Source organism: Fringilla coelebs, assembly GCF_963513975.1.
Source record: "Fringilla coelebs genome assembly, chromosome: 2".
Taxonomy (NCBI): Eukaryota; Metazoa; Chordata; class Aves; order Passeriformes; family Fringillidae; genus Fringilla; species Fringilla coelebs.
In genome coordinates, this window is record NC_140029.1 from 16188427 (window position 1) to 16201669 (window position 13243).

The 13243-nt window shown below is 41.4% G+C and overlaps 1 protein-coding gene across 1 annotated transcript; it reads right to left on the reverse strand.

The window, feature by feature from the left end:
* Positions 1-56: 56 nt before the first annotated feature.
* On the reverse strand, positions 57-12336 carry PDHA1 (pyruvate dehydrogenase E1 subunit alpha 1). The gene is made up of 11 exons (XM_084201244.1): positions 12148-12336; positions 9515-9583; positions 7982-8155; positions 7201-7327; positions 4752-4843; positions 4290-4382; positions 2944-3099; positions 2687-2758; positions 1981-2048; positions 1066-1174; positions 57-508 (listed from the first exon to the last, which is right to left on the reverse strand). Exons 1-11 carry the CDS (start codon positions 12211-12213, stop codon positions 344-346), a joined length of 1191 nt encoding a protein of 396 aa, XP_084057370.1. The 5' UTR covers positions 12214-12336; the 3' UTR covers positions 57-343.
* Positions 12337-13243: the final 907 nt, after the last annotated feature.

A 13243-nucleotide genomic window follows, 5' to 3' on the forward strand; every position in this document is an offset into this window, starting at 1 on the left:
TTTGGTGGGATTTCTGGGAAAGAGTTTATGAAACAAAAGAGACCATTAGATAAAGGTTGGTAAAGTTTAATTTTTATTTTTCTTTTTACACTGTACTTAACACATACAGCGATCCAAAGAAAGTCAGTAAAGCAAATACATAGCACTTTAAATAAACCACTTTCTCTCGACTTAGCTTCTTCTGTAACATTCAGCACGTTAAAGAAATTCCATACTCAGATGGATTTCCTTACACATTTCCTCTTTTGAAAGAGCTCTTAAATAAGCTTAAGAGTTGTTTATTATAGTTCCTGTAAATGCATTCACTTATTCATAAGAATAAGTTGCTCCAATAAAAAGGCCTTTAGCTGACAGACTTGTACTTTATCCACTGGTTTGGGCCACGCACTTCAAAGGGTGGCTCATTGGAGTAGATGTGGTGACCCAATTCTTCCAGGGGAGGCTCTGGGTCAGTGGTAGCGAACTGAGCAGCTTCCTCGATCTCCTTCCTTACTGCCACATCAATTTCCTAAACCAGAAATGCATACTTAGTAGAAGACACCTCAAAAAAAGCATCATAATTTTGAATGTAAATGCTATGATAAGTATCAGTCAGAATCAGTTAACAATGACTAGAAATATAAAATCAAAAAATTTTAAAACTCCTTCTCTACTAAACTGCATGATTTTGGGTAGTACTGGTACCTTACTGACCAAGGAACATAACCCCATTGAGCCTAGAGGGCTCCTCATGGTTAAAGAGTTCCTCACTCCTTCATTAAGATTCTTCACATTTGGTCATTTCCCTTTCCAAGACTCCTGGGGAGTCAAGAAAGCCCAGGTAATTTTATTTCTATCTATTAGCAAATTACATCCCCCAGCTTTACTTAGCACACAAAAGAAGCAGAAGACAACTTCAGGAGCTGGTCTGCAACAGAACTTCACCTTCACTTGTAAAAGTTATGTTAAAGCAAACCTTAAAGAACTTTCAAGAAAAGCACTGCATGCTTCCCAGTGATGTGCATTCTGAAGATCATCAGTGTGTGACTGCTCAAGAGCTTCCTTACATAGCAACTAAAACCATACCTTTAGTTCTTCAACGCTAGCAAGGTTGTTGTTGACCATTCTGTCCTTCAGCAAAGTAATGGGGTCACTTTTGCTCCTCACTTCTTGAATTTCTTCTCTAGTACGATAGCTAAGAACAAGACAGGCAAAGACATGAACCCTGGGGCAGAGTGAGGTTCTGGACACAGCTCACTTCTAGAAAAAGAGTCCAAAGAGCTGTCAGGGATGCAGTGACAACACAGAACATTCATCACCTGAAGGATGGCACAGCAATAGCCAGAGGCCTCCGGAGAGAGATCTGTAAATACCCACTGAGCAGAAGTAGCTCCAGCCTCACGGGAAAGGGGAGCAAACCCAGCCTGAGACAGTTATCCTGAAGGGCCTTATTGCCTCCTAACCCCTCCCCACTGCGGAGGGGGCTGCATGACATGCACATGCTTCCAAGTCACTGCAAGTTTCCAAGGAAGAGCTGGGATACACCTCTACTTCATGTAGACACATGCAGCTTGATCAGTTGGAGCAATGCCCAAATCTCTCTAGCACCTGGATCTTTGTACTTTTAGAATGTGTTCTACTTGTCTGGGCAGTCCAAACTGTTCCTGTAATTTTACCTTACAGGGTTTTAATCTTTTTAAAAGATTATTCAGCCAAACCTTCATTAGGACACATTAAGCAGAATTCATTAATAGAGACCACAGAAGTTTAACTGACTTTGTGCTTGTTCTAAACCCGCATCTTTTAATTCTGCATTAAAACAAGTGTGTTACATGGCTGCAGATTATCAGCTGAACAACGAGATGAGTGAGCAGGCTGCTCATAGCAATTTCATTGTAATCTTTAAATGCATCTGACATCTGATTTAAACACTGAATTTCACAGTTTCATCTCTTAGTACTTATTTTCAGTGAAAAGAAAGAAGAAAGAATGTGACAGTACCTTATTCCAGGGTCACTCATACTGTGGCCATGGTAACGATATGTCTGTAACTCCATCACAAGAGGACCCTTGAAATGAATACAAATACTGAGTGTTGCCACCATGAGTGACCAAATTGTTACAGCAGCAACTATTTGCTTTATCTGAATTGCACCAGTGATCAATTATTTTTATTCAATAGGTTTTTCTCAATTTAATTTACATAATATTAGCACATATAGCTTCACACAGTAAAATGAAACCTAATTCTTTTTAAATTAAAGCATGTGCTGATATTGTAAGCATTTATTTTCATGTTCTCATTGAGCAGCTTTACAATTTCCTTCCTTCCACCATTACTCAAAATATTTCAAATTACCTCACAAAATCTTCATTACTTCAAGTATTGAAAATCTTCAAAACCAGTGTTACTGTATTTGGGTGACAGATCCTGACATTGACTCACAAAACCTTTATTTCACTTTCCATTTCTTGTAAATATAGAATGATTATTACCTTACTTGATGCTTCCCCTAACTAAACACAGAGATCACAACTGCCTGACAGTCATAACACCTTTTACAACAGAATGTAACTGTGGTAGAAATGGGAAAAAATGACAGTATAAATAATAAGTGTTTGGTTAATATAAATTGAGGAACTACTTATGCAGCAATAGCTTGCAAGAATTCCACCCATGGAGAAGGAATGCCAATTACAGACTTACTTTTCCAGATCTGCAGTACTCAGCCGCAAACTTCATTGCTTCTCGGACACAGAGAACATCCATGCCATCCACCTGGTAATGAGAAAAGACACGTTAAGGCAAAAAAATCCCAGCCTCCCAACTTCCAATCTCAGTATTTCCACAAGTGGAACAGAATTCAGCTTCAAGTGAATATATGTAGAAATAAAAGAAAAACCTATGTATGCATTGTGTAGGTATGTGCACACACATTCCCCCTCAAAAGAAGCTGTACTCACTCTGAGACCTGGAATGAAGTATCCTCTTTTGTAGTAGTCAGTGCTGGCTGCAGCTCTTTCAACTGATGTTCCCATTCCATATCGATTGTTCTCACAGACAAAAATACAAGGCAACTTCCATAAGGCAGCCATGTTGTATGTTTCAAATATCTGGCCCTGAAAGAAAATTAAGTTATATCTCATCAGGGATCTCAGCCTTAGGCTCTACTGAAAATCCTTCATTTGCAGAAGTCTAGAAATTGTAACAATAAAAGTGATCTGAAACAAGCCATTTGCTACAGGTCAGAAGGAATGAAAGAAGCTACATTATATAAGGTAATTTTCATCTCAACCTGTAGTTTACAGAAGTTAATTTTTAAGCCTGAATCAGTATCTGTGTTAGGGTACCACAAAACCTTCCACTTTAACTCACATATTTCAGCAACAGTCATAAAAAATACTTGACAATTGATTTACCTGACAGGATGCTGCTACTGCAATCAGCCTTGATTACTCTGAATCAAATTCAGGGAAAACCATGAACTGAGATCCCCACCTGTGCTTTGAAAGTGTGAAACTATCAGTGGTACACTCTAAATCACCAACTGCTTATCTGGCTTATTGTCTCAGCTGATAACATGAAGAGTCTGGCTGGAATATCCTGGGTGGAATATCAATAGTAACTGGCTCTGCCAGAATGCTCTGTCCTCTTCTCAGTCTTCAGAAACATGATTTACACATCTCTCCCTATCCAGCAGCACTGTCATCTTCACTGCCATCCTTCAGAGCTCTCCTTACAGCACAGACAGTTCAGGGTGTCACACTTAGGTGAGCTGTGCACAACTGGAAAGAGGGTAAAGAGTAACTGGAAACCCCTCCTCCCAAGACTCATGTACCATTCACATAATTAACCATTAGCCTTATTCACTCTCTGTGTTCTAGAACAGAAGGAAGCAAAAAGCTTTCCCTCCACTACAGCTACCAGGGCCAAGCTCAAAACAGGGGTGGGGAAAGACAGATATTTACACAGCTCCAAAATATGATAAAACACTGCAGGCACATGGAACATTTCTAACATATAAAGAGTACCTAGCAATTAGCTTCTTAACTGTATACCTCAATCACCCCTCTGAGGACTACACAGTTGTTGGAAAACATCTCTGCTCAAACACCTAAGACAACTCAAATAAGAGGTGGCCATGTCCAAAATCTGCAACATGCCTGGCCACCTCCATGAAATTCATCAACACTGCCTGCGTTGCAGGTACACAGGGAGGGCCAAATGTGTTCTTCCACCCCTTGGAGTAAAGGCAGAGCTCACAGAGCACAGAAGGAAAATTGATTCCCCCCCAGCCACACTGCTTTACCTGATTGGCTGCACCATCCCCATACAAGGCCACGCAGATTTCATTTTTATCATAGTATTTACAGGCCAGAGCAATCCCAGCTCCAAGAGGAACCTGCCACAGAGTACAGGACAAAACATTTTATAACAACATTTAAAGGATTTGAAGATAGGCAGCCTGAGATCTTTAAGGCGACATTTAGGCTGTCAGAGACCTGCTCAACAAACAAGTTGTAACCCACCCGCTTCCCTTTGTTACAAATATTACTGCAGCCAAAATACAAACGTGATCAGTATTCTCAATTGGAATAATTTTTGCTACAATTTACAAAACAGTGAGAACACCAGAATAGACATACCAGCCACAGAGCAATGGTATCTGCATACAAGCTCACACACCACAAAAACTGAGAGGAAACACTGAGAGGCAACAGGACATGAGCTAAATTGAGCTTGTGCTTTCAAACAGAAGTAATGGATATACCTGAGCACCGACAATACCGTTGCCACCGTAAAAGTTTTTGGTATACATATGCATTGAACCTCCTTTTCCCTTTGCACATCCTCCTTTTCGACCTGAAACATGAATAACAAGCAACTTCTGTTTTGGAGGAAAAATACTATAGAAATGGAAACATCTAATTCAGTTCCTAAAGGTAGCAACACTAAGACCATCATTTGTAAGGAGTTAGGACATGATGGCCTTTCTCATACAAGTTTACAGTTAAACATCTCAGAAAACAAGTAAGGGGGAAAAGAGAACAATAATGAAAGCATAATTCCACAAATATGGATGAGATTAAGAAATTTCAAAACCAACCGAAAGTTTTGAAAACCAACCAAAAGTTGGTTTTCAAAACCAACAAAAGCACTTTCAGATAAATATGAGGTGTTTTTTTATAGACAACAAATTCCTATATCATAATCTGCAAGAACTATATTATTACATTCGGCTTCTGCAAGAAAAGTAAGAATAATGTTACAAATCAGTTGCAATACTTTTGACTTGTCTTCCCTTTGACAATAACCACATGTAAAAATTACCAACAGGACACTAAAAAATCCAACCACTACCAGCTCCCCATTCCACCCCAACACAAACATTAAGTCACCCAGCCCAGCTTTATTCAAGGTGTAGTTTGAAGATAACCAGTGATCCATGAAGCAGTTTACAACAAACCCTATTTAAATGAGCCCATCTAAGAACACTGAATTTGTCATCAGCCCATTCTGTTTCCTATTCTTACCTGTCTTGTTACCATTCACAGAAGATTGTATTTTATTTCTAATAAGCACAGCTTGTCTGGTTGGCTTTTTTCCATTAGCCTTGGTGTTTATTTTAGAAGTTAGTATCTTTCTGAAATTTATACTTCTCTTTCTTACTTTATAGTGGATCATTTTTATTATTGATATTTCTCAGACCTTTCCTATGTTTATGAATTGGTTAATTGGTTTTGTGGGAGCAGTTACAGATTTTGCCAGCTAGGACCAAAGAAAAAAAAGTCTAATTTTAAGAAAAATAGTTTTATGAATAAGTGCAATTTTCCTTTACTAAGCTCCCTCCACTTTTTGTACACTCCCTTCTTGTATTTTATAATGTAATTGAGAATTCCGGATTAACCAATGTTACTTTTTTCTACATTTTCTACATTTTCTTAAAACACAAACTAATTTCTCATTGTCAGTTGTCCTGAAAAGTCAATTCTCCTGAAAATCCTTTTCTAGAGCTTGTTTCCTATAGAATTGTATCTACTAGTTTTTATTTTGGGTGACTCTGCTTTCTTCTCTTTCAAAGATTTTTTAATTCTGTCATTTTAAGTCATGCTGCCTTTTAGTTTGGCATTTGTAGTCAAGATCTTTCTTTGCAAGAATAGGCTCTAGCAGCAGTTCTAAGAACTTTCCCTAAGTGTAATTTTCTGGAATAACTGTCTCTTTACCACAGCCACTCCTTCCCAATTGAAAGAGCCCCAATAAAGTCAAGTAAAATGTTAAAGAAAATTATGAGTCATGAAATGTAAAAAAAATCCCACTACATTATGACTCATATTTGTAGTTTTGGGGCTCACAGTTGGCTTCAGTCATTACAATCTCCCCATTTCTGACTTACCAGTATCCAGTGACACTTGGCAAATCAGTCAACACTGGATTCTGGGCTTTTGTGCACATTACAGATATGCCTTCTTAGCACACACAATTCTTAATTTCCAAAATCATACCACAAAATCATACCATAAACCCTAAACAGGCTTTCCTATACTAACATTTCAAGCATGCAGATTCTTAGATCAAGTCCTTATTATACCAGTGATGCATAAAGGCCTTCAAGCACCTTGTATCTGTTCACAGATTTCATAAGAGTTCATCAGGCTGATCCTCTCTTCCCTGCTCCATCCTCAACCCTACTGCGGACAGCCATCTCTCCCATTTCTGCAAAATCTCTGTCTTGATTACCACTTAATATTCTTGTTAAATAGCCAAATAGTCAAATCTTAATAGTTTAATAGTCAAATTTTCCCAAATCATTCAGTTTATCATTATAGGCAAAATTTACCAGTCTTCCTAAGACTTCATCAGCATAACTCTGAAAATCCAGGTCTGTCTCCTAGGGAGGATAATGCCCTGTCCCACTGAGAGCAGATGCCTACCAACAGCAAGTTCAAACATGCTGCAGCACTATGAATACAGCATATGGTATCTAGAAAAATCTTACAAATTTGTGCTTTAGAAGTACTAGCACTTAAATATTCCTTATTTGTTAATTTTCACAGTCAAAATCAGTGATTCATAAAACTGAAACAACTGATCCATTCTGCTATGCCACTAAACTGCTTCTGAAGGCCCAGCATACTTTGTGCATTGATATCACTTTGAATTTGAGAAAGAATTCTAACACAAGCACAGCAGATGTGACCCTCACTCTGCTGAGCACAAACCTGTAAGTTCCGCGAGAATCTCCCGGACAGGCACTCCTCGGGTGTAGGTGAAGCCGTGGGCTCTGTACGCTGTTATCACATGGTCTGTGGGCTTTATGGCAGCCTCAATCCCCACACAGCAAGCCTCCTGTTACACAGGACAGGGAAGTTTAGCAATGAAGAAAAACACACGGCTGCCACAGTCAGCACTGTGGCACACTGCTGATCCCACACACACCAAATAGTGGCAGGTCACAGGAAGAGCACAGATAGAGGAGACCGACTTAGTTACGGACCAAGGGCTGGTAACAGGCCTGGAGCTACAAGAGCCTTGGGCTCTAAATTCCAACCTGACTGACTAGCAAAGGCAAATGGGAGGGGAACCAGAATCTGCAAATATCTGAAGAATTTTCTCCCCCAATGAAGTATCTTGACAATTACAATTCAAAAACATCAGGGGATAATGAACAGACAGCAAAGTTTCAGTAAGTCCATGAAGTTTCTTCTCCTGGCTGTTGCTTTTTAGTGGACACATGATCCATGAGATACAGAAACAAAAGCCATCAATGAAACTAGAGGGGAAAAATGCAGGCCTTCAAATGTGCTCATTCCTCACATTCAGCTGATGTTCAGCTGCACTGTGCCCTTCCCTGTCTCAGTGCCTCCCCTCCTCCCTCCTCTCCGTCCCCCTCCTTCTCTCATAATGCACACAAATAAACCAGTTCTACATTCTCCACTCTATTAAAATTCCTACATTAAACAAGGTAAGACAATATAAAACCTCCTGGCCAAAAGTTCTTACCTGACCATCATATAAGTGGCAGAAGCCACGGATGATCTTCTGCTTGTAGAGCTGGTCAGACTTGAGCTCCATGCGCCGGATGGTCTGCATGGTCTTGTAGTAGTGGAGCCCCTCCTCTCGAGTCATCACTGCCGTGGTGCCCGGCCCTTCCTCCAGCCGATGGAGGTCACATTGCTGCAAGGTCAAACAAGTCAGTATTTCCTCAAAATCATTCATTCTATTTACGAGTATTGCTTAATTTTTTAATGATCTGCCATTTTCAAATTCAGAGTGTAATCCCTTCCAGAAAAGAAAGCCAGCAAAACCTAAACTCATAGGTCAGGATAGCTGCGCACTATTTCAAAATTCAGGGAAATAAAACCCTTACTTTTAATAAAGACAGATTTCTACTCAGAAAATAAAGCCTCATTATTCCTGCAAGCAGAAGATGAACTAAAGTCCTTCGGAAATATGGCAAAAAGCACATTTCCATGGTTGTTGCACACCAAATACTAGGTAAGAGCTACAGAGGCTTAGTGAAAAGATAAGAAAGACAAGAGTTTCCTCTGTTAAACAGTTTCTAAGATCTGGCCCTAAGACTGGCCACCTCTGCTACCTGTGTTATAAACAAACAGTGAGTTCAGTGGAAGAGACTGAACAAATTACTCTGTCAGTGCAGATTAAATGGCCAAAATACTTTTATATAGGTTAAAGACAGTTTCTACCAAATCAAAAGTCACTCCAGAGCAAATCCACTGACACCTACATGAATTGGATATAACATCTGGGCACACTACTCAAGACAACTCTGCTTCAAAGTTCACAGAACAACAGAAACTCTGGAATCTTGTTATCAACACAGGATCAAATGTTAAACCTTGTATCTACTCAAAAAAGAACTTTCATATAAACATATATTCCTTCCCTTCCACCTGAAGCAATTTTCATACTTCACAGGCACAGCCAAACAGGGAGAGGGTGGAAAACAACACAAATTACTTCTTTCAGATTTTCCTTCATCAATTCCTGAATGAAACACCAGCCCAGAAGCTGGTGTTTCATTCAGGAATTGATGAAGGAATAGAAACATCACTTTTTCCTAAGACCCAGCCAGAGTGGAAAGCTGACAGAATATAACACACATTTTCCAAGTCAAACATTGAAAGGATGCCATATATTTTCCTCAAAAACCCACACAGACTTCAACCAGCTGCATCTTTGGGATAGACTGCAATCACCTAATTGTTTGAAAAGCAATAAGGAAACAACAGAACAGAACAGAAAAGGTTCTTTAGCTCCTTTCGGACTCTGTTCTCACAGCTGCCTTGTAATACAACAGCTGCAAAAAATAACAACTTCACATTCTTAAGAAACAAGTAACATTACCACACACTGCCAACACAGTACTTCCAGCTGCACTTAGTAATCAGGTCAGATAGTGAGGGGTTTGGTTCTGGAAATTCAAACCATAAAGAGATTTGGGGACCAGTCCATCAGGTTAAGATCTCTAACAAATGCTTACAAAGAATGCCAGTATTAAGTGTTCTTCTTCACCTTAATCTCAAATTTAGCTTCCTTTGCGAAGTCTCCATAATTACGTGATGCCACCATCACTCGAGAGGCCTTAAAAAAAGACAAAACCAAAGCATGAGCAATGTTTAAATGTAATTATCAAGTAAAAGTATGTGACTTTTCCAGTAATTTCTAAGAGCACTCCCAAACTGAAACAACTTATACATTAGACTCAGCAGTGGCATATCCCATAAGACTAGGGAACTATTATTCTGTATGCCAAAGTCCTTTAAAACCCATTATTTCAAATTAAGATAAGAGAAAGAGAATTTAAACTGGTAATACCCTTGATTATCTAAAATAAACCCAGTAAGTTTCAAAACTTTTAACAATGAAGAGCATCAAAACCACAAAAATTATTTTTTATCCCTTCACGTGCCAGGCTGACAATATAAGGAGAGACACCAACCCAAAACCAACCAAACAAAAGGAATCCAGCAGATATCTGAAATATAAACTACTCTCAGTTTTTCTTTTTAATAGGAAGAGAAATTGGGGAGATCCAAAGCCATAACAATGGAGAGAGAGAGCAGAATTTCAGTAACAACATGGCCACTATTCTAAAAATTATGTGGAAACACAGGAGGTTCCTGAGGATACAAGAAACACAGAACAACAGAAAGGGTGGCATGGTAGAGGAGAGATAGGAAAGATGTTTAAAAATACATTACTGCTCCCTCTTAAAGAAGGAACACAGGGTATTGACTAACAAATGGTGGTGATTTAAGATGACTTTAACAAGTTTCACTGCAGCATCAGACAGGATGGGCCTGTCCATGCATGCACTGCGGCCACAGCGTAAGGAACACTGCATCTTTAGTGGCAAGGCTGTGCTGCTAATTAAGTTACACAAAAACTTCAGCAGCTCCTTCAGCCAGGGAATCCACATACATTTAGATGAAGGTAGATTCCACCAAAATTTTGAGAATGTTCAGGTCACCATCTCCAAAAAAGTTCTGACTGACATGTGTGAAGCTTGGGAGAAAATTCTCAACCCATACTGGTTACCTCCTCTGTTGCATATCAATCAGATTTATCAGTAACACTGTCCCCATTCACCCTGCCCTATTATCAGATTAAATATTTAGAAGTTTTAATTTAAACCCAGTTTCTACACTATTTACCAAAATGCATCAGTATGATCAGTGAAGAAAAGCTATTTTATTTCTAGAGCTGGAAGTAAATCCAGTTTGGATTCACAGTATCACAGGATGGCCAAGGTTGGAGAGGGACCTCTTCAGGCCACCTGGTTAAACTCCCTGCCCTGAACAGGACATAGAAGCACACTGAGGAGTATGAACAAAAGCCCTGATATGTGGGCACTACACCTATGCACTACACCTATCAACAGTAAACCTTGACAAGACTGACTGAGGCCTTACCTCACTAACAGCTCCCTAGGTTAGCAGCGTTTGGAAGGAAAAAAAATATGAAGAAGAGTAAGTAGCTGTATCAAATAATGAGGGGAGGAGAAGTCAGCAAATTTTTATCCAACTAGAACATAACACTGCAAGGGGTAGTTTCTATACATGGAAATCCATCTGTACACTCTGGAAAATGCTCAAAGCATATATGACATACTGCTTTATGGCTTAAGTCTACCTCTATTTGGCAATTTATGCCTTCACTACAGAGGCACAGAAACAATTCAAGACAAATATTTTCATATTTTGGTAAGCAGTAGGATCCAAAAATCTTTATTGAAATATCTGAACCAGATTTACTTTGGCATTCCAGGAGAACACAATATTTCCAGAGCAGGCCAAGTACCTGTTGTAAGGGAAAATTTTAGGCACCCATATTTGCAAAATTTACTCTATGGATTCTATTTGTGAAGCAGGAAATACTCCTAGATATGCAGCACAAAGATAGCAAGAGCACCAGGAAATTTTCTGCTGTGTGTTTTTCTGATGGACCCAAGTCATCCACAAGCAGTGAATGCCTGGGCGAGAAAGCTGCCTCAGAACGGGGGTGCAGCAACACATCTGCTCTCCATGGCAAAAAGGCACCTGATTTCCAGCTACCTAAAAGTATCTTTTAACTCTGGTCTTGCCAACAAGTTTTTTTCAGGAGGGTTAATTTTTCCTCATGGCCACAGTCATTACAGTGGAATAAACCGCATGAAGTGGTAAAAGCACGATTTTTCACACAACAAAGATAAAATACAACAAATTACTCACACTAATAACAAAAAAATAACAAACTTTGAAACAAAATTCATGCAGAAGCTGAAAGGGGCCGTTGGCTGAGCAAAGGGAGGTCAGGCAGCTCAGTCAGAAGCTGAACTCCACTCGTGCCGAGCAGACCCCTCTGAGGGACCTGACCGGTGCAGCCCAAGGGTGCATGAACAAGACTGATCAAAGCCCTGCGCCATTATGGGCTTAAAAAGCGAGCTCCTACACGCGACGACCATTTTACTGTCACTTGGGATCGTCACGCAGACAGCGGGAATGAAAAACAAGGTGTTTTGGTTTTTTCTTTAATTTTTCTTCAGTTTTTCTCTTTTGCCACCGGAGCCACGTTCCCCCGGGCAGCTCTCGCCGTCTCTCCCGGAGCTGCGCCCCGCGCGCCCCTCCTGCACCGCTCCCGGCCGGGCCGGCACCGGCCGCACTCACCGTCCTCCCGGCGGCCGCCGGGCCCTGAAGCAATCGGGAGAGCGCGGCCAGCAGCATCTTGCGCATGGAGCGGGAAGGGTGGGCAGCGCCGGCCCGGGCCCCGTCCGCGGCTCTCCTTCAGCCGCCACCGCTTCGGCCGCGACCGCCGCCTGTCCTGCGTCCCCGCGCCCTGCGCATGCGCGGGCCTGCGCTGCGGCGGCGGCCGGGGCAACGCCCCCTGCTGGCGCCAGAGCCGGAACGTCACTAAAGGTCATTAAAGGTCATTGCTGAGGGGAAGGGCGGAGCGCCCCTCACAGCCCGGGCCCCTGCGCACCTTGGGCAGCCCAGGCCTTAGGAAGAATTTGGGATCTTCGGAGAAATTTCTTCTCAGAAGACGCGTGTCTCTTCTCAGAATTCTGAGCAGAATTTCTTTTCAGAAAGCGCGATTAGGCACTGGAATGGGCTGCCCAGGGGGCTGGTGGGGTCACTGTGCCTGGAGGTGTTTAAAGGAAGAGTGGACACGGCACGCAGTGCTGTGGTCTGACGTGTTGGTGTCGGGTGATGGGCTGGGGTCGATGGTATCAGAGGTCTTTTCCATCCTCATTGATTCTTGCTCAGGTTTGAGTGCTTAAGGTGCTGCTACAGGAGAGCTGCTCCCTGTGAGAGCATTCCCTGGTTTTTAAATGCACAAAGTAAGTGTTGAACTGTTTTCCCTTTACTGTCACAGGCGTCCATCCCTTAGGAAATACGCAGCAAAGTTAAGATTTAACTTCATGCGGCTGACGCCTCCCACCGTGTGACACCTGCTGATCTCTGCAGCCAACCTCCTTTCCCCTGCCGATGGCTCCAGGGTGAACACCGGGACACGGGACAGATACAGCTGATGGCTTGTGCACTTTTCCCCTGTTCCTCACCAAAAAAAAAACCCAGGAAGTAAATCCTGTTCACCTGTTGGCAGCACAAGTGCTTGTGTCTGCTGAGTCCTGCTGGTTGCAGAAAGCTCGAGTGCAGCACAAGTGATTAATGTCTAAGGCATGATTTCCAGTGAAAATGTGCCTCTCAAACTACACCTCACCTCCATCAGAGAGGACTGAAGATGCCATCTGTTTCCAAAATA

Excerpts from the sequence above, each read along its gene's own strand:
- PDHA1 (XM_084201244.1), bottom strand. The coding sequence starts at position 12,213 with ATGCGCAAGATGCTGCTGGCCGCGCTCTCCCGATTGCTTCAGGGCCCG. Across the intron at positions 7,328-7,981 it reads GCCACTTATATGATGGTCAG|GAGGCTTGCTGTGTGGGGAT; the intron begins GTAAGAACTTTT and ends CCTGTGTAACAG. Across the intron at positions 509-1,065 it reads CTAGCGTTGAAGAACTAAAG|GAAATTGATGTGGCAGTAAG; the intron begins GTATGGTTTTAG and ends TTTCTGGTTTAG.